Raw genomic sequence first — 25,748 nt, forward strand, 5'->3', positions numbered from 1 at the left:
CTTAATTCGTACGACAAATTTGTAAAGTGGCAGCGCAATAAAACATTGGCAATGAACCGGGCTTCCTCGATTTATTTCCAAGTAAATATACACTACCGTTCAAAAGTTTCCAAGTGTTTAAATAAAAGATAATGCGAAAAGTGGACTTCTTTAACTTTTAAAACTTTCGACATTTTTGAACGGTAGCACATATAGGCGCGCAATTTAAATCACATGTACCGCGTGTCAACCTGAAATGTCCCGAGTCAAACATAGAACAATGCTATACATAATAGAAATCAAGGTTTTCCGCTATATTTTGCGATCTTTATCATAATATCAAGAATAAGGCAGGCGAAATGAACGGTACCCAATTAATCGTAGAGTCAAGTGATTCAGCTCTCTTTTGCCGGCGCCAAATGTTTACCATCCGCTTTAACAAAAAATAAATCAAATGATAACGATATGAAAGCCGTGAAACTATACTGATAGAGAGGTAGATCGATCTTTATGTTTGCAGTGAATGGATATAGTGCCTCAACGTGTTCATCTCACAATCAGTGCGCAACAAACTTCTTCAAAGTTGATGATTTCTTCTTCTTTTCAAATCAAAGTGACAACAAGTAGTTCCGAATTGCAACTTGCCAAGGATACTTTAGGACACTAAATTTTATAAAATGTATGTGCCAGAGAAACAAGTTGTTACGATGGAAGAACATATATTACCGAAGAAAAGAAATGATAAAAAAAAGTGTTCGATCTCTGACTACATAACGATATTGAACTGGTTACCGAAATACTCTCGTTTGAATGCTGTTTCGGATTTAGTAGCTGGATTCTCCTTAGGATTAACTTTGATTCCACAGAGCATTGCATACGCTGCACTTGCAAGCTTAACAGCCCAGGTATTTCTTTCTTTTTATTATTTTACAAAACTATGAGATTTTAGGGTGAATTAATAGGTTAGGGAAAAATGTAAATCGTATTTTCCCTAGATAATGTGTACATTGCACGTAATATTTATAAAAAGAGATTTATATATTTTTATATGTAATAAACAGTAAGATCTGTCTGTACATATATCCACGAGTTAAGATCGATTGGGGGCACCTTAGATAACATAATCATGCGAAGATCAATTATTGAAATAAGAACGAACGAGACAGGAAATCTGTACGCTATCAGTACCCAATGATTAATCATCAATTGTTTACCGCAATATGTGGTACTGTTATCTATTTTACGATCCATGGATGCATAAATATTTAACTCGTAATATGTTTTATTTTATATCATGGTTTTTGGTTACATATAATACGGGGTGCATGCCGGGTCACCCGCAAACAGGGGCCAATGAATACATGCCTGCCCCTTTGACATACTACCCGCCGTGCTTGCCCGTATAGACAGATTTTATTGTAACAATCTTTACCTGATCGAATAAATATCGAAACACCCTTTTTACAGTACGGTCTCTACTCCTGTATAATGGGAAGCTTTATATATGTAATTTTTGGAACAATCAAAGAAGTATCCATTGGGCCCTCCTCCTTGATGTCTCTCCTAACTTTGGAGTATACTAGAAACATGCCGATAGACTTTGTTGTACTCTTCAGTTTTCTCGCTGGATGCGTGGAATTACTTATGGGCGTACTACGTTTAGGCTTGTATTTAAAAATTTTACAAAATCACCTAATATAAGCTTATCATTAATAATAATTATTTATATGAATGACACAATTTTTTTATACAGGATTTTTAGTAGATTTTATATCGATGCCGGTCACATCCAGTTTCACCTCGGCAACTTCAATTATCATAATCGTATCACAATTGCCAGGATTGTTAGGAATAAAAGCTAAAGGGCACACTACTGCTGAAAATATTGTTAAAATATGTCAAAATTTGACAAAGATTCGAGTACCAGATTTCATCCTTGGACTTTGCAGCATAGCTTTTCTTCTATTCTTCAGAGTGGGTTTGCTAAATAATTTATAATAGATATAACTAAGGTTGTATTAATATTCAGCTTTTATGATTAATACAGAGATTGAAAGACATCGACTGCTGTTTTACGGATGATACCGACGTGACGAAGAATAGCAATAAAAGAAAAGTTGTAAAGAAGACCTTATGGTTTCTTTCTATTTGTCGCAACGCGCTAGTGATTCTAATTACTGCCATAATAGCATTTTGTCTGGAGAGAGCAGGATCGTCACCATTTATTCTTTCAGGTGTTTATCATAATACAATGTATTAAGAACAAGGAGTTATTTTAACCAGGATTTATTTCAATTTAAAGGAAAAATAGAGTCAGGACTTCCAAAGTTCTCGTTGCCACCTTTCTCCTCTCAAGTTGGAAATCAAACTTTCACCTTTATGGATATGTGTTACCATTATGGCACAGGATTAATCATATTGCCCCTTGTGTCGGTGTTAGCGAACGTAGCAATCGCTAAAGCATTTGGTAAAAATAATAAATGATATCGAAAGAGATTTCTATCCAAAACACACTACGACAAACATGTTTGGTAATCATGTATAAAACGTCAAATATTTCTAATTTTATATACCTTGCTGTGCTGTTAAGAGATGCCAAGATTGCAGTGCTAAATTTAGCTTCCTCTTTTTTCGATTCACAGTTAAATTTTACGAAATATCAAAAGATCAGTTAAATAAAAGTAAATAAAAGTAAAATAAACACGTGAAAGATAATTAAAAAATCTTTGCCACGTGTCCCGGCTTATGTCGCGAGGCTCATTAAGCCCCGCAATCACTGGAAAATCCCAGGCATTGATTTAATCATTTCAAATCCATATAATTCCATTTAAATTATGAGCATTGTAAATCTGCGTAGAAAACTTCTGCAAGCTCTTTAACTGTATCTAAATATTTCTCAGAAATTTCTTGCATTTTTTGAAAATATTGAAATACACAGTCGTGAAAAAATTTCTTTGTTGATCCACATGTTTGTTAGCGTATTTTGAGTACAAGTTCATAGTTTCATAGCAGTGACGTATCAATGAATCAGTGACACGTGTTTATAATTTTAGCGGACGGCAGTAGCGTAAATGCGACCCAAGAAATGTTAACTTTGGGTTTGTGCAATATACTGGGAAGTTTTGTTTCGTCGATGCCAGCTACAGGTGCATTTACCAGAAGTGCAGTGTTTTCTGCCAGTGGTGTGCGAACACCTATGGCTGGTGTTTATGTCGGTAATATGAGTATTATCAATATGCGATACGTTAGATTTGTCTTTGGTCCCTCAAAAATTGAAAAGCTAATCTTGAAAAATTTTGAATACCACAAATTTGAATTGTCAATCTAACAGGTGGTTTATGTTTCAGGAACAATGTCGCTATTAGCGTTAAGCTTCTTGACACCATATTTTTATTACATTCCACGTGCTACATTATCAGCTGTATTGATAAGTGCTGTGGCGTTTATTATAGATTTGAAAATAATACCATTACTCTGGAAAGGATGCAGTAAGTATGGAATTTTTTACAGTACTTTCTAATACATAAAATACAGCAAAGAGAAGGTAAAAAAAAAATATTGCGCTCATGTCTTTCTAATTACAGAAAGAGATGCTATCGCAGCAATATTTACATTTTTAGTCTGTATCATCGGCGGTGTGGAATTGGGGCTTTTAGTCGGTGCTCTCTTTAATTTAATTTTTTTTCTTCGACCATCGGCGAGGCCAAAGATTGAGATGATTCAGTGCAAGGTAAAAGGTAGTGTTGTTACACCTAATTTAATATTTCCTTCTTTATCCTTTGCAAATATATTACCTGTCCAGTTAAGAGAATTTTTGTTATGCACAGTATATTCAAAGTTTTTTTTTTCTCTTTCAGGCACAACTTGGAGACAAATACATAATACTCAAACCAGACACCGGATTATTTTATCCTGCCACAAGCTATTTTTGCAGTAAAATAACAGAGATAATTCGACAAAACGATGAAAGTAATATTGCATTTATAATTGACTGTGAAAGAATTCGCAATATTGATTACACTGCCATAAAGGTACAAGTAAATCCTTGGTATTTTTCTATGTTATTCGATGGACTATTAGCAACGACTGTATTTTTTAATTACAGAGTATCGAATTGTTACTGACAAATATCAACGCAGAAAAAAGGAAACTATGGTTCCTCCATGTCAATCCAAAATTATATGAAAGTATTGTAACGTTTTCTAATACTAAATATTTTTATTTCATCAACGAGGAAGATAAAATATCATCGATCTTTTATGGTACGTATGTTGTTACTATTAATATTTTCATTTATTTCATTTATATGTATTTTTAGATGGTATTCTTATAAGTAATAAAGAAGAAATGAAAGAAAAACCTGTAGAATACATGACAGAAAATGCAACGTTTACGTGCAATAGTGACAATCCAAATAATTTAGAAATTCTTCATAATTGTACAACGAAATCCGAAGAGGTTGCAGAAGAAATGGAATTAATATCACCACAGTCATCGGAGACAAAATAAAATTAAAATGATAATGATAATTTATTATTAAACATGAAACAAAGCAATAAAAAACGTACAAGAGATGTTACATTAACGATGAATCTTTCCGTTCTTTTAATGTTAATGTTTCAAAACAATTCAAAATTTCTACTAATGCCTGTGATTGGTCATTCCATTATGACGTCCTCCCATTTGCTGAATTAAATTTGTCACGTGACTTGCTCTGTATTATCCACAAAATGGCGGAACTTGCCTGTGGAAACACAATCACGAAATTCTAGGCCCATTTTTGCCGGTAATGTCATCTCGTTGCATTATCCGTATGTATTTCTATTTCTACAATCGACAACGAAGAAATCTATATTGTATCCGTAACTTTTCAGAAATTAGTCGCTTGGTGCAGCACTTATTTAGGAACAACGAATTTCTGAACATGGACCTCTGATATTTCCTCTGCTCCTAATAACCTGAACGAAATTCAAGTCAAAAGTGCACATGGATTATTAACGTGTTTTAATAGGTTTTTATTTGTTCTAAGTGTATCTTAATAATACAAGTAAACAATCTATTAATTATTGCACATACATAATCATATAGGTAATTGTAAAAGGTATGTTACAATACAGTTCAAGGGATTCATAAACTTAACCTGTTTATTAACTTCATCTTTTTCTATTTACTAAAATATTTGACACATATAAGTATCTTTGTAAATTAGAAAACGTATGTTTAAAGAAACATTCAGATTGGTTTTCCTAATTAAAACAATTCTTAGTGTTTTATGCTATAAACTAAATTGAAGAAAATACATATTTTTTATTTTTCAGTTGCAAAAATGGTGTTATCTTGTCGATTTTATAAAGAAAAATATCCGGAGGTGGAAGATGTAGTAATGGTAAATGTACTTAGCATAGCTGAAATGGGAGCATATGTACATTTATTAGAATATAATAATATTGAGGGTATGATTCTTCTTTCTGAATTGTCTAGAAGACGTATCAGATCTATCAATAAACTTATTAGAGTAGGAAAAACAGAACCAGTTGTTGTTATTCGTGTTGATAAGGAAAAAGGTAAAGTAAACAGAAGTTTTGGATGTGTACTAAATTGAAAATGAAATTAAGGTACAATGTTTCAGGTTTATTAATTGTTTATTAATTTAATTTAGGTTATATCGATCTTAGTAAACGGCGTGTATCAGCTGAAGACGTGGAAAAATGTACAAAAAGATATGCTAAAGCAAAAGCTGTTAATTCAATTTTGGGACACGTAGCAGAATTATTACATTATGATAGCGATGATCAGTTGGAAGAATTATATCAAAAAACTGCATGGCATTTTGAAGAAAAGTATAAAAAACAAAAGGCTTCTGCATATGATTTCTTTAAACAATCAGTTCTGTAAGTGACAAACTACACAATGTAAAAAAGGATGTAATGTTTGCATGTTAATGATTATTAAAACATTGTCACTTTAGGGACCCATCAATTTTAGCAGAGTGTGGTCTTGATGAAGATACAAAAGAAGTATTATTAAATAATATAAAACAAAAATTAACTTCTCAAGCAGTCAAAATTAGAGCAGATGTTGAAGTAGCTTGTTATGGCTATGAAGGAATTGATGCTGTGAAAGCTGCATTGAAAGCAGGTTTAGCTCTTTCCACAGATGAACTCCCAATTAAAATTAATTTAATTGCACCACCATTATATGGTATACTGTTTTTATTATTATTTCACAAAATGTTACTTTTAATATTGCAGTAACTCGTTAACCCCTTCCCGTGCCATTTAGCTTGACGAAACTCGGGCCCAAGCGGTAGTCGTCAAAGCGCGCTAAACAGACAAGACGCTCGAGAACAGTCGCAATACGTGCCGAAATGTAAAGAGCTTTGATATCTGATATATAGGCATTTTTACGCGTTACCACTGTTGAACTCACGAGTCTGTTCGCGAGTCTGACTCGTGATATTCATGTTTCGCCCGACTATCTGTTCACGAGTCAGACTCGTGATATTCATGTTTGGGCCAAATTCTTCATCACGAGTCAGACTCGTTAAAGTACGGGAAGGGGTTAATAAAAGGGTGCGTAATTAAAAGAATATTTTACCGCGTTTTCAGTTATGACAACATCTACACCAGAAAAACAAGATGGTTTAAAAGCATTAAACGATGCTATTGATGTTATTCAAAATAAGATAACATCGCTGGGAGGTGTATTTAATGTCCAAATGGCTGTAAGTTTACTAGTTGAAAAAGCTAAGGTAGAAATTTTCGCATATCTAAGGCTATACTTTTTAATTTGTAGCCGAAAGTCGTTACGGCAACTGATGAAGCAGAATTAGCAAGACAAATGGAACGGGCGGAACTTGAAAATGCTGAAGTTGCGGGTGATGACGATGAAGAAGAAGTAAAGGGAATGGATGGATTTAGTGGTGGTGAAGGTGAAGGTGCGGAAGATGATAAAAAGCCTGATGATTCTGATTCTGATAAAGAAGAATAAACAGAGAATGCATTGATCAGTGTTTCAATAACTGACAGTTATTTCTGGGTTACAATCATACTTGTATAAGTGTGGTACTGCCTTGCTGGACATTATGCAAAACATTTTAAATAAATATACAAAAGTCACTGTATTATAATTTATAAATAATTTTCTATTAACTTCGTAAAATAAACAAAATAATAACATTTATATAACTGCTAATAATATAATTTTTTTTTTGTAATATTATTTTTATTTCTGTATTTGGAAAATTTTATATCTCGAACTACAATCTATTGTATATTTATGTCAGAATATGTAAACATTTTACTCAAATTTCATTTTTTTACATTTTTATTAAAACTTTGTACAGTTTTATTCAGATGGTTTATTCGTTTGCAATTGTAACTTCCACTTCAACACCAGGTTCAATGGAGATACTTGTGATTTGTTTAACAATTTCAGATGGTGAATACAAGTCAATAACTCTCTTGTGAATACGCATCTGGAAACGATCCCACGTCTTTGATCCTTCACCACAAGGCGTTTTACGTGTTGTTATCCTCAAAATTTTCGTAGGCATACGAACTGGCCCTTTTACTTTAAGTTTCTGTTTGTTTGCTCCATTGATCAGTTCAGAACAAACTAAAACGTGTAAGCTATCAGTAAAATCCATATAGAATATCAATATTGAACAATAATATCATGTAAAGGAATTTACCTTTTTCCAGGGAGCGTACATTACGCGAGGTAAGCGTAATCCTAATTCTGTGAATAGGAGTTACTTCTTGTCCTGGTTTTTCAGGGTTGTCGACTTTTGTGCTTGCCTAAAATATTATTCCATAAATTAAATGTGTATAAGGTAATAGTTATAAAATGCAGCTATAATGTTTACATGAAACAAACATAGACCGCATGTTTGAACTTGCATCTAACCTAACATGCCGCGATTACTTGTAAAATATCTGATTGATTTTAATGCTTTTCAGCTAACCAAATTAATAATTAAATGGAGTAATATTAACCAAATAAGTGCATACCATTGTTTAAATATCTTCCTGGCCGAGATAATCAATTTCTTTTTCTCAAAACTGATCAGCGCTGAACCAGATCTCGCACACGTTGCATGTGCCAAACAGAAAAGAAGGAGCGAAACCCAATTTCCGGTTGACAGTAATTCGAGTATTTATTCTACTGATCTTAATCTATAATATCAATGTAAATATTTGTTTTTATAAAGTTCTATTGCATATTATATTATATTTTTAAACAAATAATGTAATGCAATATTGAATTTTATATTAATAAATATTGAGGAAGGCAAGTTCATATGTATGCTCGTTTATCATCATAGTTACTTATCACAAGATTTATTAATAAAATCATTTCAGATTCCTGTAATTGTGTATTGCCAGACTATTGGTGAAACATGATTTTCTATATATTTGAACCAATGGAATTCCCGTTATTTTTCCTTCAGTACCTTTTATGCTGATGTTGTTTAACCACTTGAGTCTGAAGTATTCTCCGGTCTAGTTAAATGTAGATGACTTCAAGTGTTCGAATTGCGCTGTCGCGTCCTTAACCGTTTAGGAAAACGATTTTGCTAAGATTTTTCGTCAGTTTACCATGCCAGATATTTATAAAAAATTCAGAAAGTTACGTCGAAGGCGTCATACTCGCACTTAGTAACAATTGTAGAGCAAAAGTGTGTGAACTACAAAAACTAAGATAGTGCCGTGTATCCATCACATATATTTGCTTTATTGATATTTTGAGTGTCACAGGCCTTGTGGTGCCTATGCATATCTTGAGGTAATGCATTCTTTAATAGTTATTAAACCTGTTACCTTTTTCATAATAATACAGTTTAGAATACTTTATCTTTTTATGTGTATTAAATAGCTATACTGTTTACATTGTTTTCTTGTATTTGTGCATGAAAAATGGACATAACCTACATCATACATTGTAATCATTTTAGAATATTTATGTAGCGTTATTATGTAGGGAAATATAAATTAATGTGCAACTGTATTTGATAATAGATTGAGTTAAGTAATATTCCTGTAATTTAATTTGCATTTATTTTTTGCACCTAAGGATTTATGTTTAATGTCTACTTGATACAGAAGTTAGAATATAACATTATACATTTTTGTATGTATCATACTATAAATTATACTTTGAAAAGTCCATAAAAGATGCACATTTGAAATATAATACAATACTTATCAGTTATTTATCATTACATTTTGTATGTTATTACAATGGTTATAGAAAATGATTAATACATTATTAACAAAGATTTTAAGAACAAAATGCTTTTAATACTTAGGAATAGAGTATTACATATTTTAAATTATAGTAACTAATAATACATGTAATATTACAGAATTTGGACGGTGTTCTAGATTATTTTAAGAATATAAAGTTTCTTGTATTTGGTTGAATCATTTAGTAGACAATATGTCAGAAATAGTTTACCCTCAAGGGTGCAGATCAGTCACAGAAGATCTGGGTCCAGATGAACTTATTAGAAGATTAAAGGTATATCAATGGAAAAGAAACATTTATTATGTACAGAGGTATAACAGATAGATATAAACAGCTGACATTGTACTTTATTAGACATTAGCTCATACATTACAAGCAATGGGACAAGATGAAGGAATGTATCAACAATATATACCACTTGCATTACATTTGGCAGAGGAACATTTTCTAATGCATCAGAGTAAAGATGTCCAACTTCTGATTGCTTGTTGCATTGCAGATGTTTTAAGAGTTTATGCACCCGAGGCTCCATATAAAGATGCAGAACAGGTAATAAAATGGTACATTGAAAAATAAACTTCATATGAAACATAAATCAATATTTTGGTCACATTTTTGTTTGTTACAGGTCAAAACAATATTTTTATTTCTGATTAAACAGTTGGCTGGATTAAAAGATCCTAAAGACCCTGCTTTTAAAAGATACTTTTATCTTTTGGAAAATTTGGCATATGTGAAATCATTTAATATGTGTTTTGAATTAGAAGATTGTCAGGAAATTTTCTGTGCACTTTTTTCTCTTATGTTTAGGATAGTAAAGTAAGTATAACTTTAAATAAAATATCAATGGATAGTATGTATGAAGCTATTTTGTAATTCTAATTTCAGTGATGAGCATTCTGGGAAAGTAAAAAGCTTTATGTTAGATGTATTGTGTCCACTTATCACAGAATCAGACATTGTTAGTAATGAACTTTTAGACATTATTCTTATGAATATTGTAGAACCAAACAAAACACAAAAGAAGAATGCATATTTACTTGCTAAAGAACTAGTGATTAAATGTAGTGATACATTAGAACCATACATTCAGGCAGTGAGTAGAATAAAATCTAGATATCTTTTTATTTGTAAGTATATTTTCACAAAAAGCAAAGAGATAATAATATTAAACTTTCTATATTTAATTTTTTTTAGTTCTTTAATCACGTTTTAATTCTGGGTAAAGAGGAAAAGAGTTTACAAATCTGCAAAAAAGTATATGACTTGATTTATGAGTTAAATCACATATGTCCCAGCGTCTTGTTGTCCGTCCTTCCACAGTTAGAATGTAAACTAAAATCTTCTTCTGAGACCGAAAGATTGGGTGCTGTAGCGTTGTTAGCAAGAATGTTTTCTGAGAAAGGATCTCAGTTAGCTGTACAGCATACACAATTGTGGCGAGCGTTTTTAGGAAGGTTCAATGATATCAGTGTATCTATTCGTATAAAATGTGTGCAGTATTCCATGCATTTTTTACTAAATCATCCCGAACTAAGGAAGGATATTACTGATACATTAAAATTAAGACAACATGATGCGGACGAAAGTGTTAGATACGAAGTTGTTATGGCTATAGTGACTACTGCCAGAAGGGATTTTGAGGTTGTTTCAGACAGTGAAGATTTGTTAGAATTTGTTAAAGAAAGAACTTTGGACAAAAAGGTATGTAACCATTATACGAAACATTGCTTATGTAATAATCTTTGTTGATTTTTAGTTTAAAATCAGAAAGGAAGCAATGGCAGGATTGGCAATGATATACAAGAAACATTTAAATGATGCTGATGTTCCACAAGCCACAAAAAAGGCTGTCACTTGGATAAAGGACAAAATACTACATGGTTATTACATGGCAGGGATGGAAGATAGATTACTGGTAGAGAGATTGTTAAATACCTGTTTAGTACCTTACCAACTTCCTGCTGGTGAAAGGATGAAGAAATTATATCATTTACTAGGCACAATCGACGACCATGCATCTAAAGCGTTTGTAGAATTACAAAAACATCAGCTTGCGTAAGTATATTTCGTGTTAGGTTCTTTTATATATACATATAATCGAATATACTATTTTTTATATAAAATTTATATTTTAGTGTACGACGGGCAGTAGTTGAATGGTTAGAAATTGTAAAGAAACCGGATGCTGTGGTTGAGTTGGTAGCTAAAATTCATCAGATATCTCGCTTTTTACCAGACCCTATGAAAGTGCAAGAATTTCTACAGAAATTCAGTGCTCACATGAGAAAAGATCCAGCACTGTTGCAAGGAATGGAAACAATAGTTCAGCCAAATGTTTCTTGCAAAGAATGTGCAGACACAATAAGTATGGTTCTAAAGAAGCTAGGTCAACCTGTCATGACAAATTTGTACTACAATACAATAAAGATGTTGTTAGAAAGGGTCAGTTCTGTCATGATTGATGAAGAAGCAATTAGAGTATGTACATGAAGTTCATTTTATATGCATAAATTTTGTATTTCTGTTTTTTTACACTAATGATATGTTAACAGGTTTTAATCGGATATGTATTAGATTGTTTGAAAGGTGGCAATGTAATAGAAGAAGTTGGGCTCAATCCAAATAATGCAGGTGAAAAAGGTTTAAGATTGCTTGTGGTAGGTTTCCAGTTTTATCGTTTAAATGCGTTTCTGCCATTTTTATATTATTAATTTATTTTAAATATGTGCATATATTACTTTTTATAGATGCTATCATTTGTATTTGGTCCACATTTTCTTCACAATGATATCTTGATGCAACTTGTCCATCTTTTAGAGCTGGAAGATGAAATGGTAGCCCCATTGGTACTTTCAATATTTACATTTTTAGGAAAGTATAAACCTTTGTGTGATGTTGCACCAGATATCATGAACCTGATGGTTCCGATATGTAAGAATTTCGCAGAAACGGGAACACCAAAACAAGCGAAGCAAGCTATTAGGTGTTTATTCGTTAACATGACCAATATACACGATACCATTTTTCCTGAAATCATTGAAAGAATTAAAAACAGCCTTACACTGACTTCAGAATATTATAGAACATCTATAGTTACACTAGGTCATATAGCTTATAATTTACCAGAAAAGTATCAAGTACAAATAAAAAATATGGTGTCTAGAAAAGTAAGTTCTATTAAAGTACTATCATTAAAAATATTATAACAAGAAGTGTATGGTGTAATTTCATGCGAATATTGTATATTTATAGATAGTCAAAGAGTTGTTAGTAAAGGAAAGCAGTGAACTAACTTCTGACACCATTGAAGGAGATTGGTGCAGAGAAGATCAATTACCTGAAGAAACACGTTGTAGATTGGAGGGGTTAAAATGTATGGCGCGCTGGTTATTAGGATTGAAGACTGATGTACTCTCTGCGCAAAAAACATTTAGAATGTTGAATGCATTTGTAGTAAACAAAGGAGATCTTTTACAACAGGGCCGATTAAGTAAAGCGGAAATGAGTTGGCTACGATTACAAGCTGGTTGTTCGATGTTAAAAATTTGTGAACAGAAAGGTGTTGGTGACCAATTTACAGCTGAACAGTTCTATAACCTTTCTCAACTTATGGTGGTATGTTAATTTTTATAGTTATTTAATATTTAGTAATACTTTAAAATATATGTTTGTGTGTGTGTATATGATTTAGCAAAATATACGTTTTATTTAAAGGATGATGTTCCACAAGTAAGAGAAGCTTTTGGTAGCAAATTACATAAAGGGCTCGGAAGGGGAATTCCAAATAAATGCTTGCCGTTAGATTTTATGGGGTATTATGCTCTTGCTGGCAAAGAACAAGATAAAAGACTAAAATGCGTTTTAAAAACCTACATGCAAACTGATATAAATAAAAGGAGGGATTATGTTAAAACATTGTCATTGGGTACGGTGGAGCGGGCCATGGGTAAGAAACTAAACAGTAAGGCATTAGTAAAATATTGTTTGATATTGTTTCTTTTTTTCTTTTATCATAAGAAATTTGTTTTTACTAGCGTGAACATTAATTTTTCGATTAAATTATATGTAACAGGTCAACTGCCACACATTCTTCCGGATTACATGCTGGTATTTGCAGTCCCTATTCTTGCACATGATCCTGAATTTACAAGCCATCTGATGATTAATCAGTTGAAAGTGATACAACAATGTCTATGGTTTATATTAGAACCTCTTATAACAAAGAATGAATATTATTGTTATGGCTTTTACAAAAATTTAATAGAACGAATGAAAAGTCATAAAGATGCTTTAAAGCCCGACGATAATAACATGAACTATGTAAATGTTTTTGAATACTTATTTATTACTTATAATTAAATATAAGAAATTTACCTTTCTTTTTCTATGTCTGTGTAGAAATTGTGGGCTGTTTGTGATTTGGCTATGAATGTGATATACACTAAAACAACAAATTTCGATATGAAAGAATTCCCAAGTGAAACGCGGATTCCCACTATGTACTTTAAACGTGCAGATGAACTGATAGCTAATACTAGGAATTATTTACCTACTGAAATGCAAATAAATATGTCGAGCCCTAAAGGAAAAGTTTCACTTCATAATACACATTCTGTTAGTGAAAGACCACAACGTAGAGCCAAGTCCAAACAACAAAAGGAAGTGGGCATTGGGCCAAATGAAACTGATGCAAGGGTAAGATAATCAAAACAGTTTAAATAATAATTAACATTAATTTTTCGTTTATGATTTGAGAGAATAAAATTTGTATAAATTACTATTTTTATTTTAATCATATATAGTATATACATGTATATGTATATGTATAGTGTGTTAAAAAATTTTAAGTATGTATGATATGATTTCAAGCTGCAAATTGGAGAAGTGGAATGTATTGATGCACAGGTAAAATTATTTAGAATTTCACTAGAGTATAGTATTTTGTATCATTTGTTTTGCAAATGATATATAACATATCATGATTGCAAATGATGCATAACATTGCAATTTCTTTTCAGCCGGCAGAAGCATCAGAAACTAGAATTCAATTACCTGGATTAGAAGAAGAAGTAAGTAAATAAGTTTATATGTTAGATCGAAGCATAAAAAAGAATATAACTTTTCAGATCGAAGAACCACCGGCGAAGAGGGCATTAAGAGAATCAGATAAAGTAAATAAATAATTAAGTGAATGGATTGTATTGAAGAAGATGCTAGGAGTAGGGGAAAGACTTAAGAGACGGTGATGATCATAAGAATTAAAGAGTTTAAAGAACTTTACAAATTAGAAAACAGAATATTTTGGTTATGTACAACAATTAATAAACATGTCGTTCGCGTATGTCTAGACAGTAAGATGTTAAGATAATGATACATTAACGTCAAATAATTAATACATGTAAGCTTACGACTCAAAAACTTTTACAAAGTTACATCACATTGGTAAAGAAATGAACAAATTTAGTATTTCACCATCTGGGATGTGTATTTGTTTTAATGATAAAAAGAATCATAAAATCATTTATCTTTTTAATTCTTTTGTATATTAACAAAGGTAATGGCATATTCATTAACATAAAGATAATTCTTTTAAAATTGATAAATGTATGATAAACATCATTTTTATAAAAGTTTTGAAAAATGTTTCTCAATTGAAGGTCTTTCTTCCTTGCGAAATATCTGACAATTGTTGTATTGTTCACTTTTGCATTAATGAATATAAATATTTGTACTGTTACATAGTATTTTCTTCACAGCTAAATGAAACTATATACGAAGGTTTTGTTATAAGTTCTAAACAATAAAATCTATATATATATATATATACATAATATCGCATATAACTGTAGTTTTCAGTAAAAAAAGAAAAAAGAAATAATCGAATACAAGTTTTATTACAAAAAACATGTATAAAACATACCTTTGTACGCAGAAGAGAACAACATAACGTTGTTGGATTTCTATAAACATCGTGTTCTAGATAAAAGAGTGGGTGTGTCAATTGGCTTTGTGATCCAAAGTTGTTTTATTTCTATTAATCTGATTATCATTATTATTCTTAATATTATTATCTTATTGCTATTATTATTATTTTATTAAACAAATTATGTCGTTTTGATTTTATAATAAGACATATATTGTCTCATAAAACTATCTCGTTTATATTTTAATTTTAAAATTAACTTAAATGAGATTTGGTCAGCGCACGGCCACTAATTAATTTATTTTAAACAAGGTGACCTTATAAATACTTCAATAGTATCTAATACATATATACATATAAATATATCTTTGATAAATAGTGCGCATTAATATAAAAAGTTTTGTTATAAAAAATAATGAGAATACAATACCAATCTGATTACTGATTGAAGTTCATTATCCTCGTCTGTGACAGTTATTTTCGCATTAATGTCATTACTGTACATGCATTATAAACTATTTTCGTATCACTTTAATTCAAATTTGTATCCATAGATAACAAAAAAAGAAGTTACTGTTTTATGACACCTGCATGTTGTATTTACGGATATTTATATTTAGCTTATATATTTTCATTTATTTCAAAGACATTATTGTATTTGTACGATTAATCAAAAAAGTTGATAAAATGTATTAAGTATTTAATTTTGTTTACAGATTTAGGAAAGGAATTGGGTACAAATTTGAATGCAATTAAAATAATTTAAAATGGGCCTAGGTTTTATAAAATTTCCTTTTTCAACATTAGAATTCTTAGCATTAAGCAGTAAACTGTATTAAATTTTAAGATGAGAGTGAAAATTGTGTATGAGGCTGTGAATGAGGATGAGTGTTTGATCTTATTATATAAACATTATAGAGTTAACACATACCTATTACCTTTTCATTGAAATTACAGTACAATGCATACTTCGCAGTTTCTAATTCTTTTTTCGACATTCATACAAATAATATCATATTTTTCATGTATAAATTATTATTTCATAATTCATTACTCATACATTGTTACTGTTTTGAATTAACAAAATCTCTTATTGCGTATTTCTGTAAGTAATTTACAGATTTAGGCTACTATGAAATATGCTTTGTATTATGTTCTACGTTGTTACTGTAAAAAAAAATATGTTTCTGTGGGTATTTCATTGCATAGTACTGCAATTTTTTCAAACAGGTTATAGACTACAAAATATACATATTCTGACAAAAAAAACCAATTAATCAGTGCTATTCATCTGTCAATCTGTGAGACGTAAGTGACGCATTGTAACGGTTCTATAATAAAACAAATTAAGTAAAATGGTATGTATTTAATAAGATGTAGTTACAAGTATAAAAAAATTTGGTTTAACGTTTCCTAAAAGATTTCCTAGTATCCTTCTTTCCTCTGTCTAAATTGTGTGCACCTTTTCTTTTCCTTTCATTTTTCTTAATGTTTGCCCTACAATAAATCAAATTTATTTATAAATGTAATATTATAATATGTCATTTTTAATGTGTATTATTACAATGAGATACATGTACTTACTCGTAACGCATTTTTTTTACAGCTTTCTTACTAGTGTCTGTCAAATCAGCAGCAAATGAAGATTTTGACCGCTTTAACGACCCTAAAATGTCATCAATATTGGTAATTATATTATTAGCATTAAAACAAATAATTTGTCATAAAATATACCTCTTTTATTAGTCATAAATTTATCATCTACGACTGTACGGAGTTTCTTTTGTTTGTTCTTCTTTTTAGCTAATCTTGCTTGGAATGCCGCAATTTTTTCTAATTCTTTATTTGCTCTATCTTCCGCCGTTTCTTTTTTAGGTTCTTTGGATAATTTCTTTTTCTTATCTTTAACTACATTTGGAGCCTCATCACTTTGCCTTTTCTTCCCTTTATTAGCCTTCACCTGCTTTTCTGTTAGTGATAATTTTTCTAAAAACCAATAATATGAATTATTTTCTATAATTACATGTTTCTATCATTGCATTAAAATACCTTTTTCTTCTTTTCTTTCTTTCTGTGTTTGGAACCAAGTCCTTTGTACTGTCTTATTATCATCCTTTAGTAACTTTTCAACGCGATTTGCCTGATTTTCTATTTTAGCTAATTCTCTTTCATTTCTTTCTTCTTCTAAAATCTTTTTAATATCAGATTCTAGAGATTGTAACTTTTTATTATATTTTTCTATTATATCGGGTGGTATTATTCGATTTTTTACTGGATTTTTTGCATTTTTAATAATTTCTTTAACCAAAGAACGTTCCTGTTCTCCAGCCAATGATACTGATACTCCAACACGACCAGCCCTAGCTGTCCTTCCTACTCTGATATATGAAAAGTAAGGATTATTCTTCCCTTCTTTGGGTCGATAACTTTGATCACTATAAATTATTAATACCTATGAATATAGTGTTGCATAGTTGCTGGCATTACGAAATTAATTACAGTTTTCACACCACTAATATCCAAACCTCTTGCAGCAACATCAGTTGCTAATAAAATATCTATTTCCTCGTTCTTAAATCTCCTCAAGTTTTCTAAACGTTGTGGTTGTGTAAGATTACCATGGAGTTCTCCAACCTATGGTACATATCATAAGAAAAATTATTTCTTTTTTAATTATATTATAAACTAAAACTGTTACATTACATATGAAATAAATTATATTTTAAATACCTTGATGCCTAACAATCCTAATAGAATGTGCAGTCTATGAGCTTGTTTCTTTGTTTGCACAAAAACCATAGCATGATCATGAAAAGTTCTACAAACTAAAGCAGCCAAAACTGCTTCCCGATCACCTTCTCGTTCTTTTCGTATTCTGTATTACAAAATATATAACAGAATTTCATTAATACTTTGACAACATCTAATTATAGTTTTAATTTGTTTACCTAATAAATTCCTGACGCAAATTGAAAGCAACATCTTGATTACTATCTACAAATACTTTAACTGGTTTATCTAAAGATACAGCAACCAAATCTTTTACTTCTTCTGTCATTGTAGCTGAGAACAGCATTGTTTGTCTAGTTCTTGAACATTGCTGTACTATATATTTCATCTGTTCTGCAAAGTATTCATCTAACATCCTTAAATACAATTCATAATAATTTGTTAGTTATAATATACCAAATATAAATTAAACATTTTCTTGCAGTTTACCTGTCTGCTTCATCCAAAATAAGTACTTCAATGCTATCTAATGAAAATGTAGGTGTATTTTTCAAATGATCAATTAATCTTCCAGGAGTAGCTATTACAATATCTGGATTTTTCCTTAATACAGTTTCCTAATTAAGCAATGACAAATTCACTAAGAAATGTTTATTAACTTGCTATTTGCAGTAATGTCTGGTTAGTAATTAGGCCTGGAACCAGACATTACTGTACTTAGACGTATCTAAATTTACATTGTATTAATTGTACATACTTGAACTTTTACATCTAAACCACCAACAGATAATCCTACTTCAATTGTTGTAAACTGTGCTAATTGTTTTGTAACTTGATACACTTGTACACCAAGTTCTCTTGTTGGAACAAGTACAAGAACTCGAGAAATAGCAGGACCATCTAATGGTCTATATAATAATCTTTCTAGAGTCGGTAACATATAAGCTGCAGTTTTACCAGTACCTGTTGCAGCACAACCACATATATCACGACCCATTAATGCAACAGGAATGGTAGCAGCTTGGATAGGTGTTGGATGGACAAAATTCATGGTTGTTATTGCCTGTAATAAATGCATATTATCGATTATATTATCACGTTGTCCATTAAGTCAATTATCAATATATATATCATAAATGTATACCTTTAATAGGGGACGTGATAGATTCATTTGATAAAATGTTGCATGAGATTCTGAGTTTGAATATTCCTCAAAATCAATTGTTTCTTCATCATTTTCCTTGACATTTTTTTTCTTTTTATTCTTCTTTTCTTTTGTCTTAAATACATCTAATATAAAACACAATATTTATATTTAAGTACTTATATTTTATAATACTATATAATAAATAAATAGTATCATTACCTTTCTTAAGTTCATCGTCTGATAATGAAATTTCATCATCTTCTTTTTTAATTTCAGATGAATCTACAATGAAGTCATTATCTATTGTATTCTGTAAGAATTTATAAATAAAATTAGTTAATTAGTTAATAATCGCTATCGCGAAGTTTAATTGCATTATGGTCAGTTGGTTGTTTGCATTATTTATCTATACTATGGCCTTGAAGACATTAATGAATCATCATGACAATTACACACATATATATATATAATGATGCAAGTATTGACCACTTACTAGGTATCAGTGATATGCAATTTATAGTACAGTGATGCAATATAGTTGCATATGTACACATATTTTATTTCAAAAATTCTATGTATAAGGAAATACAGACCATAAGTATGACAGGTAAATACAAAACACTGACCTTTTGAACAGTGTTTTAAAAAATATCATACAATATGTGATTATTAAGCAATCAAGTATTCTAATTTCTTCTTTTCAACTAATATCTTAAATCCTATAGAGCTATAAAAAAAATATCTAAAATCTTGATTCATTGATAAATGATGTCTCAGTTACACACATGAAGTCTAGTATTGTCCTTTATTGGTCAATCATAAAAATTTTAAGAAAGCTGTATATACATATTTATGTAGCAAGAAAGTATCATACACACGTACTTCTTTCTCAGATTCATTTCGAATGTTTTTAATTTTATCATCCAGTTTTGTTTTAACTTTTCTCTTAATATACTTGTTTAAATCATTCCATGTATCTTTATTATAATCTGCAGCATCATTTAGAAATTGAAAATTCCTATCAAACTCTTTCTTTTCCTTTTTCTTTTGTTTATGAGGCTGAAACTATTGAAGCAGAAAATTATTTTGTCGAATAAATACCGAAATGAAGTAATGTTACAGTATATCTATGGTAAGCGAACAAAAGAGTACAAGTCAGAATTATTAGTGTCATAGAGAAGCACTTATAATACAAAGTACAAACATTTCTTCCTTTTTTGAAAATAATGCCTAATGCCGTTTTGATCAAAATTTAACTTATATTCTTTTGCTTGCCAACCAAAGGTGTATATACATATTGGTTAAGTATATCTTACATCGTCTTCTGCATCAGAATTTTCAGAGAAATCTGGCACTTCTTGATCATCCTCAATTGTTTTTATTAAATCATAATTATTATCCATTTTCCATTACAGAAATGCTGCAAAACTATATTTCAACGCTTAACCACGTGGTAATAACGAAAGTAACGAAAAACATGTGTTAGGTAGTAACTTTACTGTCATACATATATAGATAACATATACATATATATTACACGTGTAGTAACGTGTTACTATTTGGATAGGTATATTATGTGTAACTAACACATAATTGGTTCAAGAATGAATTTTTATTACAATTTTTATTGCTTGAAAACAGTATTTATTATTGCACGAGGGAATAATATATATAAACAACAGGAAGTATTTGTTAATTAATTGTTTATTCATCTGAAATCTTTTAAAATTTGACTATATATGTACAATGTAAACATGTATGTACCGGTTTATAGCACTACAAACTATTCAAATACATTATAATATACATATAGTTTGGTATAACCGTTGTGGATTATTCCAATTTTGTTTCATTCATAACTTATGTTTTTTGAGAAAACCTTATTAATTTGAATAATTGTGTATCGTTATGGGTATTCTAGGTTTGGCTAAATTAATAGCAGATGTAGCACCACACGCTATCAAGGAACGAGAATTGAAGCATTATTTTGGTATGTTTTTAATCGTTTCAATAATTAAAAAATTTGAATTAAGAAACTATTTTATATTTTACTTCAGGTCGTAAAATAGCACTCGATGCGCCCATGTGCTTGTATCAATTTCTTATCGCAGTTCGCAGCGAGGGTGCACAGCTAACTACAGCGGATGGTGAAACAACAAGGTATACATAATATATAGTATATGATTTTATGTTATACTTTTATAATATTAATTTTATATTACAGCCACTTAATGGGTATGTTCTACCGAACGATACGTTTAGTAGAACAAGGAATAAAACCAGTGTACGTATTTGATGGAAAACCACCAAATTTAAAAGGTGGTGAATTAGCTAAACGTGCTGAAAGAAGGGACGAAGCTCAAAAACAGTTACAAGCAGCAGAAGAGGCTGGTAATCATAGTTCTTGTAGAAATATCTTCATTTTGCTTTTATTTTAGTTAATCTTGTAGTGTCTGTGAATGATAGTTAAGTTAAATTGTTATAATATATTTTTTAGGAAATGTAGAGGATATAGATAAATTTAACAGAAGATTAGTAAAAGTTACACCAGATCATACAAATGAAGCTAAGCAGTTATTGAAGTTGATGGGTATTCCCTATATTGAGGTGAGTAAAAGGATGAAATTGTAGTTCCTAAGTTTTATTCTAATGTACTTTTTTTTTGTAGGCACCATGCGAAGCCGAAGCACAATGCGCTGCTTTAGTAAAAGCTGGCAAAGTTTTTGCAACAGCTACAGAAGATATGGATGCGCTTACTTTTGGATGTGATGTTTTGCTTAGGAGATTAACATCCAGTGAAGCCAAAAAATTGCCTGTACAAGAGATTCATTTTGATAAAGTGTTAGAAGGTCTTGAACTGAATCATAATGAAGTATGTGATGCTAATATTTTTATTATTTAATATACTTTGTTTAATATACCAATGTATACGTTGTTCATGTTCTTGATTTTTTACAGTTTATCGATCTTTGTATACTGCTAGGCTGTGATTATACAGGTAGTATTAAAGGAATAGGGCCAAAAAAAGCTATAGACTTGATTAAAACACACAGATCACTTGAAAAGATCCTAGAAAACATAGATACAACGAAGTTTATAGTTCCTGAAGATTGGAATTATAAGCAAGCTCGACTACTGTTTCAAAAGCCTGAAATCATGGATGATGAACAGATTGAAGTAAGGAAACATACATGTTGTTCATGCAGAATAGTTTTTACACTTGAATCTATGAAAAAGTAATAATTTATTTATATTTTTATTTTTTAATTTTTTTTTGAAGTTGAAATGGTCAGAACCAGACGAAGAGGGTTTAGTACAGTTTTTATGTGGTAAGCAATTTAATGAGGGAAGAGTAAGAAATGGAGCAACAAAATTGTATAAAGCACGACATACTTCTACTCAAGGAAGATTAGATACATTCTTTAAAGTACTACCTAATCAAAATCCTAACTTAAAACGTAAAGTAAGTAAAGCTAGTAATAGTCGTTTTCAAAGTTACATGTTTAAAAAAATGTTTGTATTTTTATTATTGTAAAATAGACAGAAGAAACAAATGCAGCAAATAAAAAAGGGAAAAAAGGTACGAAAGGAAAACCACGTAGAAAGGCAAAATAAATTTTTACCGTATTACTTCGAATTTATGATACACGTGCTTGTATACAAGTATGATCAATGTTTGCTATGTCTGTCTTAATATTACTGTAAGTATTAGGTCTCAAATTACTCACAATTTTTAATCTATAAGATTATTACAATAAACACAAGTGTATCTAAATCTTTGTACTTTTATTTCATAAAATAGATTATACATATTTAAATAATATTTTCTATTTAATATGTGTATACACGTGCCACCTAATATTTGTCAATGTTTTCATAGTACATTTTTTTAGTACACAGTTTCGTTGATTCATTCATATAAATAGATAACAATGCAAAATGATAAAAACTGTGTGATTATATATACATATTTTTATTACAGCATTTAATCAGTCTTGATTTTAGCACCAAATATATTAATTATGTTTCTGTGGGACGCGAGAAATTTAGTTTAATATCGGTTGATATTTGGCAGTATCGGCATTATTTACAATGTGTAGTTGATAAAGATCGTATATTTACGTGATTGAAAAGAAAATTTCCTCTACTTACAAAATTCAATTGTCACTGAAATGTTATTATAGTACTACCAATGGCATTTGGATCTAGTATATGATGCAGTGCTTGTTCAATATAATGAGGTCCATATACTTTATCTACAACCATTTGCAACTGGTCAGCATCAGCTAAATCGCACAATGCTTGAAGGTACGTTGACCTGATCTTTGAACCTTCTTTCCATTGATGGATATTAAATCCAAACATATACTGCAATAAATTACAGTCAATTAATATTTGATACAATAACATAACTTCAGAAATTCTCCTTACAATTACAAACTTTTTAGTACCTGTACTAGCAATTTTATTCGTACACATCCAGCAAATATGCTTCCAAATACAAAACCTAATGAATCGGAAGACAATTGTTCTGGAATTGTCGATACGTAAGAACCATAAGGTAATAAATGTTCTTTTAATATACATTCGTCAATTGGTTGGCCTCCAGTATAAAAAATAGCATCATACCTAAAAACAAATATTTTTTAACATTAATTACAATTAGAGCAAATATGGTATACATTTTACTTAACAATCTTAGCATTGTACATACTTATCATATAGTTCTAATTCCTTTTTAATATCTGAACCATTCAATGATATCACCTCGTCTGCTCCTAAAGCTTTTGATACGGGAATTGCGTTTGGTCTACACATTGTAATTACATACCCTCCCCACAACTTAACTAGTTGTGTTATAATACAACCAACGGGAGTATTTCCACCATATATAAGTACTCTATAAAAAAAAAAAAATGGTAAAACTTAGTTTTTACATGCAAACAATAGTATCAACCCGTGTATAAAATTATACCGTTTTCCTTTCGCGTTGCCTTCTTCAATTGTAGACCTATTAACTAATGCATCCCAAGCTAAGCATCCATTATAAGGGAGGCTTGCAGATGTTTCAAAAGTAAAACGTTTTGGTCGTTTAACTACTTGAGTTTCAGGAATAACTATGTATTCCGCCATTGTACCAGGTGCCCATGAAGGTACAGCTAAGAATACCTCATCCCCAATATCAAAATTAATAACACTTTGTCCTATGCCTATCACTACTCCAGCACAGTCTCTCCCTAATATTACTGGAAGTTCTTTGTGTTTCTAGAAATAAATGGCATTTTTTTAAACGTACATCAATGATTAGTTCTGATAACGATAAAATAATTTAAAAAACACCTTACACCAGAATTAAGGAGTCTTCTATAAATTTTAGAGTAACCATAACAAATTTTCGTATCGACCACATTAACTGAGACTGCTTTAACTTGCACTAGCAGCTCATTAGATCTTTGAATCATAGGCATTTCTGCATCATCTATCATACACACTCCCTGAATTAGTTATAACAAAATTATACATTTTTATATTCAATTTATTTCAATTATATATCTACATTACACATTAAAAAGTATTTATGTAAGAAATTGTTTAATATTGTTTATGTCAGTGCAAATTATTTTGTACAATTTCAGTTAATTAGTAAAGAAGTTTAGTACTAACATAAACAACTCAGTGTATAATTTCATATAAGAACTTTTTGTATGCAAACTAATTATATATTATACAATACCTCAATACCAATATAATGGTGGCATATTATGGCTTTAATATTGTGCATATGATGAGATATGTGTCCCCAGGTAATACCATAATAATATCCAATTAAAGTACCCACAATAATACCTGTTAGACAAAATGCAAGTTCCCTTCTTGACACTGAAACAAAAAGTTCTAATTTATTACCAGCAATGTTACAACCATAGACCAATATTTGTTCAAATATTGATATTATATATTCATATTTTTTCAGTTATTCAAATACCTTCATTGTAACATAGAGATTCTATTTGTTTATAAAATCCTTCAATACTAAAATGTGCATTATAATACTGAAATTTCAGCTGTTTCCAAGCTGTTTCAAGCCATCTAAATATGTGTTGTATAATATCTTTCACATTTTGCACATTTTGTTTGTTGTATAATTCATAAAAAAATTGGTGTACTTGTGCCAGCCAGGCTGTGATCCATTGTTGTCCTTGCTGGGCAACTAATGATGACTTAATCTTTTCCAAAAAAATATTAATAGTAAAAAATGCACAATTTTAATAGACCATAAATAAGCAGATTTGTTATATTTTATATCAAATCTTACTACACTGTAGATTCTGATAACAGGAGTGAAAAATAAGGTAACTCATTTTTTCACAATAATTACCTGAAGTGCTTCAAACTGATTTGATAGATGGAACCAGATCTCATCCATGATTTATTAACCAGCTTGCTTTGATTAAAAATTTTAATTTAATGTAACGTTTTACATTACATACCGTTAACAATGTAAATCTGTATAAAGCAGCTGGCTAGTTAGATATGCAGCTCAGTAGTGATATAAATAAATGATTAACACATTACGTATAACTCGAAATAGATATCAAGTACCTGTTTTAAAGTATGACTCTTTTCTGAACATCAGAAATCGTATCTTTTCGAATAATTGCGTTATATGCTATATAAGCTTCATCATCAAGTGACCTTCAAAAAACTTTTTTACGG

The 25,748-nt window shown here is 30.4% G+C and overlaps 7 protein-coding genes and 1 long non-coding RNA gene across 15 annotated transcripts; 5 read left to right on the plus strand and 3 right to left on the minus strand.

The window, feature by feature from the left end:
- The first annotated feature begins 395 nt into the window (after nt 1-395).
- Nucleotides 396-4,571, plus strand: LOC114875280 (sodium-independent sulfate anion transporter-like). Its single transcript, XM_029185392.2, has 11 exons — nt 396-884; nt 1,447-1,642; nt 1,733-1,953; nt 2,027-2,213; nt 2,282-2,446; nt 3,033-3,194; nt 3,327-3,467; nt 3,564-3,709; nt 3,837-4,010; nt 4,085-4,241; nt 4,298-4,571. The coding sequence occupies exons 1-11, from the start codon at nt 657-659 to the stop codon at nt 4,486-4,488; spliced, it is 1,968 nt and encodes a 655-aa protein (XP_029041225.2). The 5' UTR covers nt 396-656; the 3' UTR covers nt 4,489-4,571.
- Nucleotides 4,572-4,676: 105 nt separating this feature from the next.
- LOC114875281 (eukaryotic translation initiation factor 2 subunit 1) lies at nt 4,677-7,102 on the plus strand. The gene is made up of 7 exons (XM_029185393.2): nt 4,677-4,765; nt 4,854-5,080; nt 5,298-5,543; nt 5,639-5,870; nt 5,948-6,180; nt 6,588-6,703; nt 6,775-7,102. The coding sequence occupies exons 3-7, from the start codon at nt 5,306-5,308 to the stop codon at nt 6,967-6,969; spliced, it is 1,014 nt and encodes a 337-aa protein (XP_029041226.1). The 5' UTR covers nt 4,677-4,765; nt 4,854-5,080; nt 5,298-5,305; the 3' UTR covers nt 6,970-7,102.
- A 185-nt stretch (nt 7,103-7,287) lies between these two features.
- Nucleotides 7,288-8,101, minus strand: LOC114875276 (40S ribosomal protein S20). Its single transcript, XM_029185390.2, has 3 exons — nt 7,992-8,101; nt 7,673-7,778; nt 7,288-7,596 (listed from the first exon to the last, which is right to left on the minus strand). Exons 1-3 carry the CDS (start codon nt 7,992-7,994, stop codon nt 7,340-7,342), a joined length of 366 nt encoding a protein of 121 aa, XP_029041223.1. The 5' UTR covers nt 7,995-8,101; the 3' UTR covers nt 7,288-7,339.
- Nucleotides 7,739-8,094, plus strand: LOC123988063. Its single transcript, XR_006829632.1, has 2 exons — nt 7,739-7,813; nt 7,941-8,094. It is a non-coding gene; the product is annotated as an uncharacterized LOC123988063 (long non-coding RNA).
- Nucleotides 8,102-8,454: 353 nt separating the features above from the next.
- On the plus strand, nt 8,455-15,592 carry LOC114875258 (sister chromatid cohesion protein PDS5 homolog B). 2 transcript variants are annotated; one of them, XM_029185350.2, is made up of 17 exons: nt 8,455-8,766; nt 9,347-9,501; nt 9,583-9,777; nt 9,857-10,047; nt 10,117-10,324; nt 10,426-10,932; nt 10,988-11,286; nt 11,367-11,709; nt 11,784-11,888; nt 11,979-12,398; nt 12,484-12,846; nt 12,946-13,177; nt 13,304-13,551; nt 13,630-13,926; nt 14,101-14,136; nt 14,250-14,300; nt 14,358-15,592. In XM_029185350.2, exons 2-17 carry the CDS (start codon nt 9,421-9,423, stop codon nt 14,412-14,414), a joined length of 3,633 nt encoding a protein of 1,210 aa, XP_029041183.1. In that variant the 5' UTR covers nt 8,455-8,766; nt 9,347-9,420; the 3' UTR covers nt 14,415-15,592. The 2 variants fall into 2 exon arrangements, with proteins under 2 accessions (XP_029041183.1, XP_046142790.1); XM_046286834.1 differs by lacking the exon at nt 14,101-14,136 and having other exon boundaries at nt 8,456-8,766.
- A 913-nt stretch (nt 15,593-16,505) lies between these two features.
- On the minus strand, nt 16,506-20,517 carry LOC114875261 (probable ATP-dependent RNA helicase DDX27). Its single transcript, XM_029185355.2, has 13 exons — nt 20,348-20,517; nt 19,914-20,096; nt 19,251-19,341; nt 19,029-19,174; nt 18,642-18,947; nt 18,374-18,501; nt 18,103-18,300; nt 17,885-18,029; nt 17,607-17,788; nt 17,204-17,532; nt 16,889-17,140; nt 16,739-16,820; nt 16,506-16,651 (listed from the first exon to the last, which is right to left on the minus strand). The coding sequence occupies exons 1-13, from the start codon at nt 20,432-20,434 to the stop codon at nt 16,558-16,560; spliced, it is 2,223 nt and encodes a 740-aa protein (XP_029041188.1). The 5' UTR covers nt 20,435-20,517; the 3' UTR covers nt 16,506-16,557.
- Nucleotides 19,522-23,101, plus strand: LOC114875269 (flap endonuclease 1). 6 transcript variants are annotated; one of them, XR_003789232.2, is made up of 10 exons: nt 19,522-19,638; nt 20,953-21,021; nt 21,089-21,191; nt 21,256-21,422; nt 21,529-21,638; nt 21,700-21,903; nt 21,990-22,208; nt 22,312-22,494; nt 22,572-22,732; nt 23,014-23,101. XR_003789232.2 is itself a non-coding variant. In XM_029185369.2 (10 exons), the coding sequence occupies exons 4-10, from the start codon at nt 21,115-21,117 to the stop codon at nt 22,644-22,646; spliced, it is 1,035 nt and encodes a 344-aa protein (XP_029041202.1). In that variant the 5' UTR covers nt 19,523-19,638; nt 20,447-20,517; nt 20,953-21,021; nt 21,089-21,114; the 3' UTR covers nt 22,647-22,806. The 6 variants fall into 6 exon arrangements, 5 of the variants coding, with proteins under 5 accessions (XP_029041200.1, XP_029041202.1, XP_046142791.1 ...); XM_029185369.2 differs by lacking the exon at nt 23,014-23,101 and adding an exon at nt 20,447-20,517 and having other exon boundaries at nt 19,523-19,638; nt 22,572-22,806; XM_029185367.2 differs by lacking the exon at nt 23,014-23,101 and having other exon boundaries at nt 22,572-22,806.
- Nucleotides 22,803-25,722, minus strand: LOC114875265 (reticulon-4-interacting protein 1 homolog, mitochondrial-like). Of its 2 annotated transcripts, none has more exons than XM_029185360.1 (9): nt 25,635-25,722; nt 25,411-25,538; nt 25,018-25,258; nt 24,766-24,911; nt 24,377-24,526; nt 24,007-24,296; nt 23,746-23,931; nt 23,483-23,660; nt 22,803-23,399 (listed from the first exon to the last, which is right to left on the minus strand). In XM_029185360.1, the coding sequence occupies exons 2-9, from the start codon at nt 25,456-25,458 to the stop codon at nt 23,196-23,198; spliced, it is 1,443 nt and encodes a 480-aa protein (XP_029041193.1). In that variant the 5' UTR covers nt 25,459-25,538; nt 25,635-25,722; the 3' UTR covers nt 22,803-23,195. The 2 variants fall into 2 exon arrangements, with proteins under 2 accessions (XP_029041193.1, XP_029041194.1); XM_029185361.1 differs by lacking the exon at nt 25,635-25,722 and having other exon boundaries at nt 22,803-23,059; nt 23,184-23,399; nt 25,411-25,503.
- Nucleotides 25,723-25,748: the final 26 nt, after the last annotated feature.

Source organism: Osmia bicornis, chromosome 8 (assembly GCF_907164935.1).
Source record: "Osmia bicornis bicornis chromosome 8, iOsmBic2.1, whole genome shotgun sequence".
In the NCBI taxonomy this organism is placed as follows: domain Eukaryota; kingdom Metazoa; phylum Arthropoda; class Insecta; order Hymenoptera; family Megachilidae; genus Osmia; species Osmia bicornis.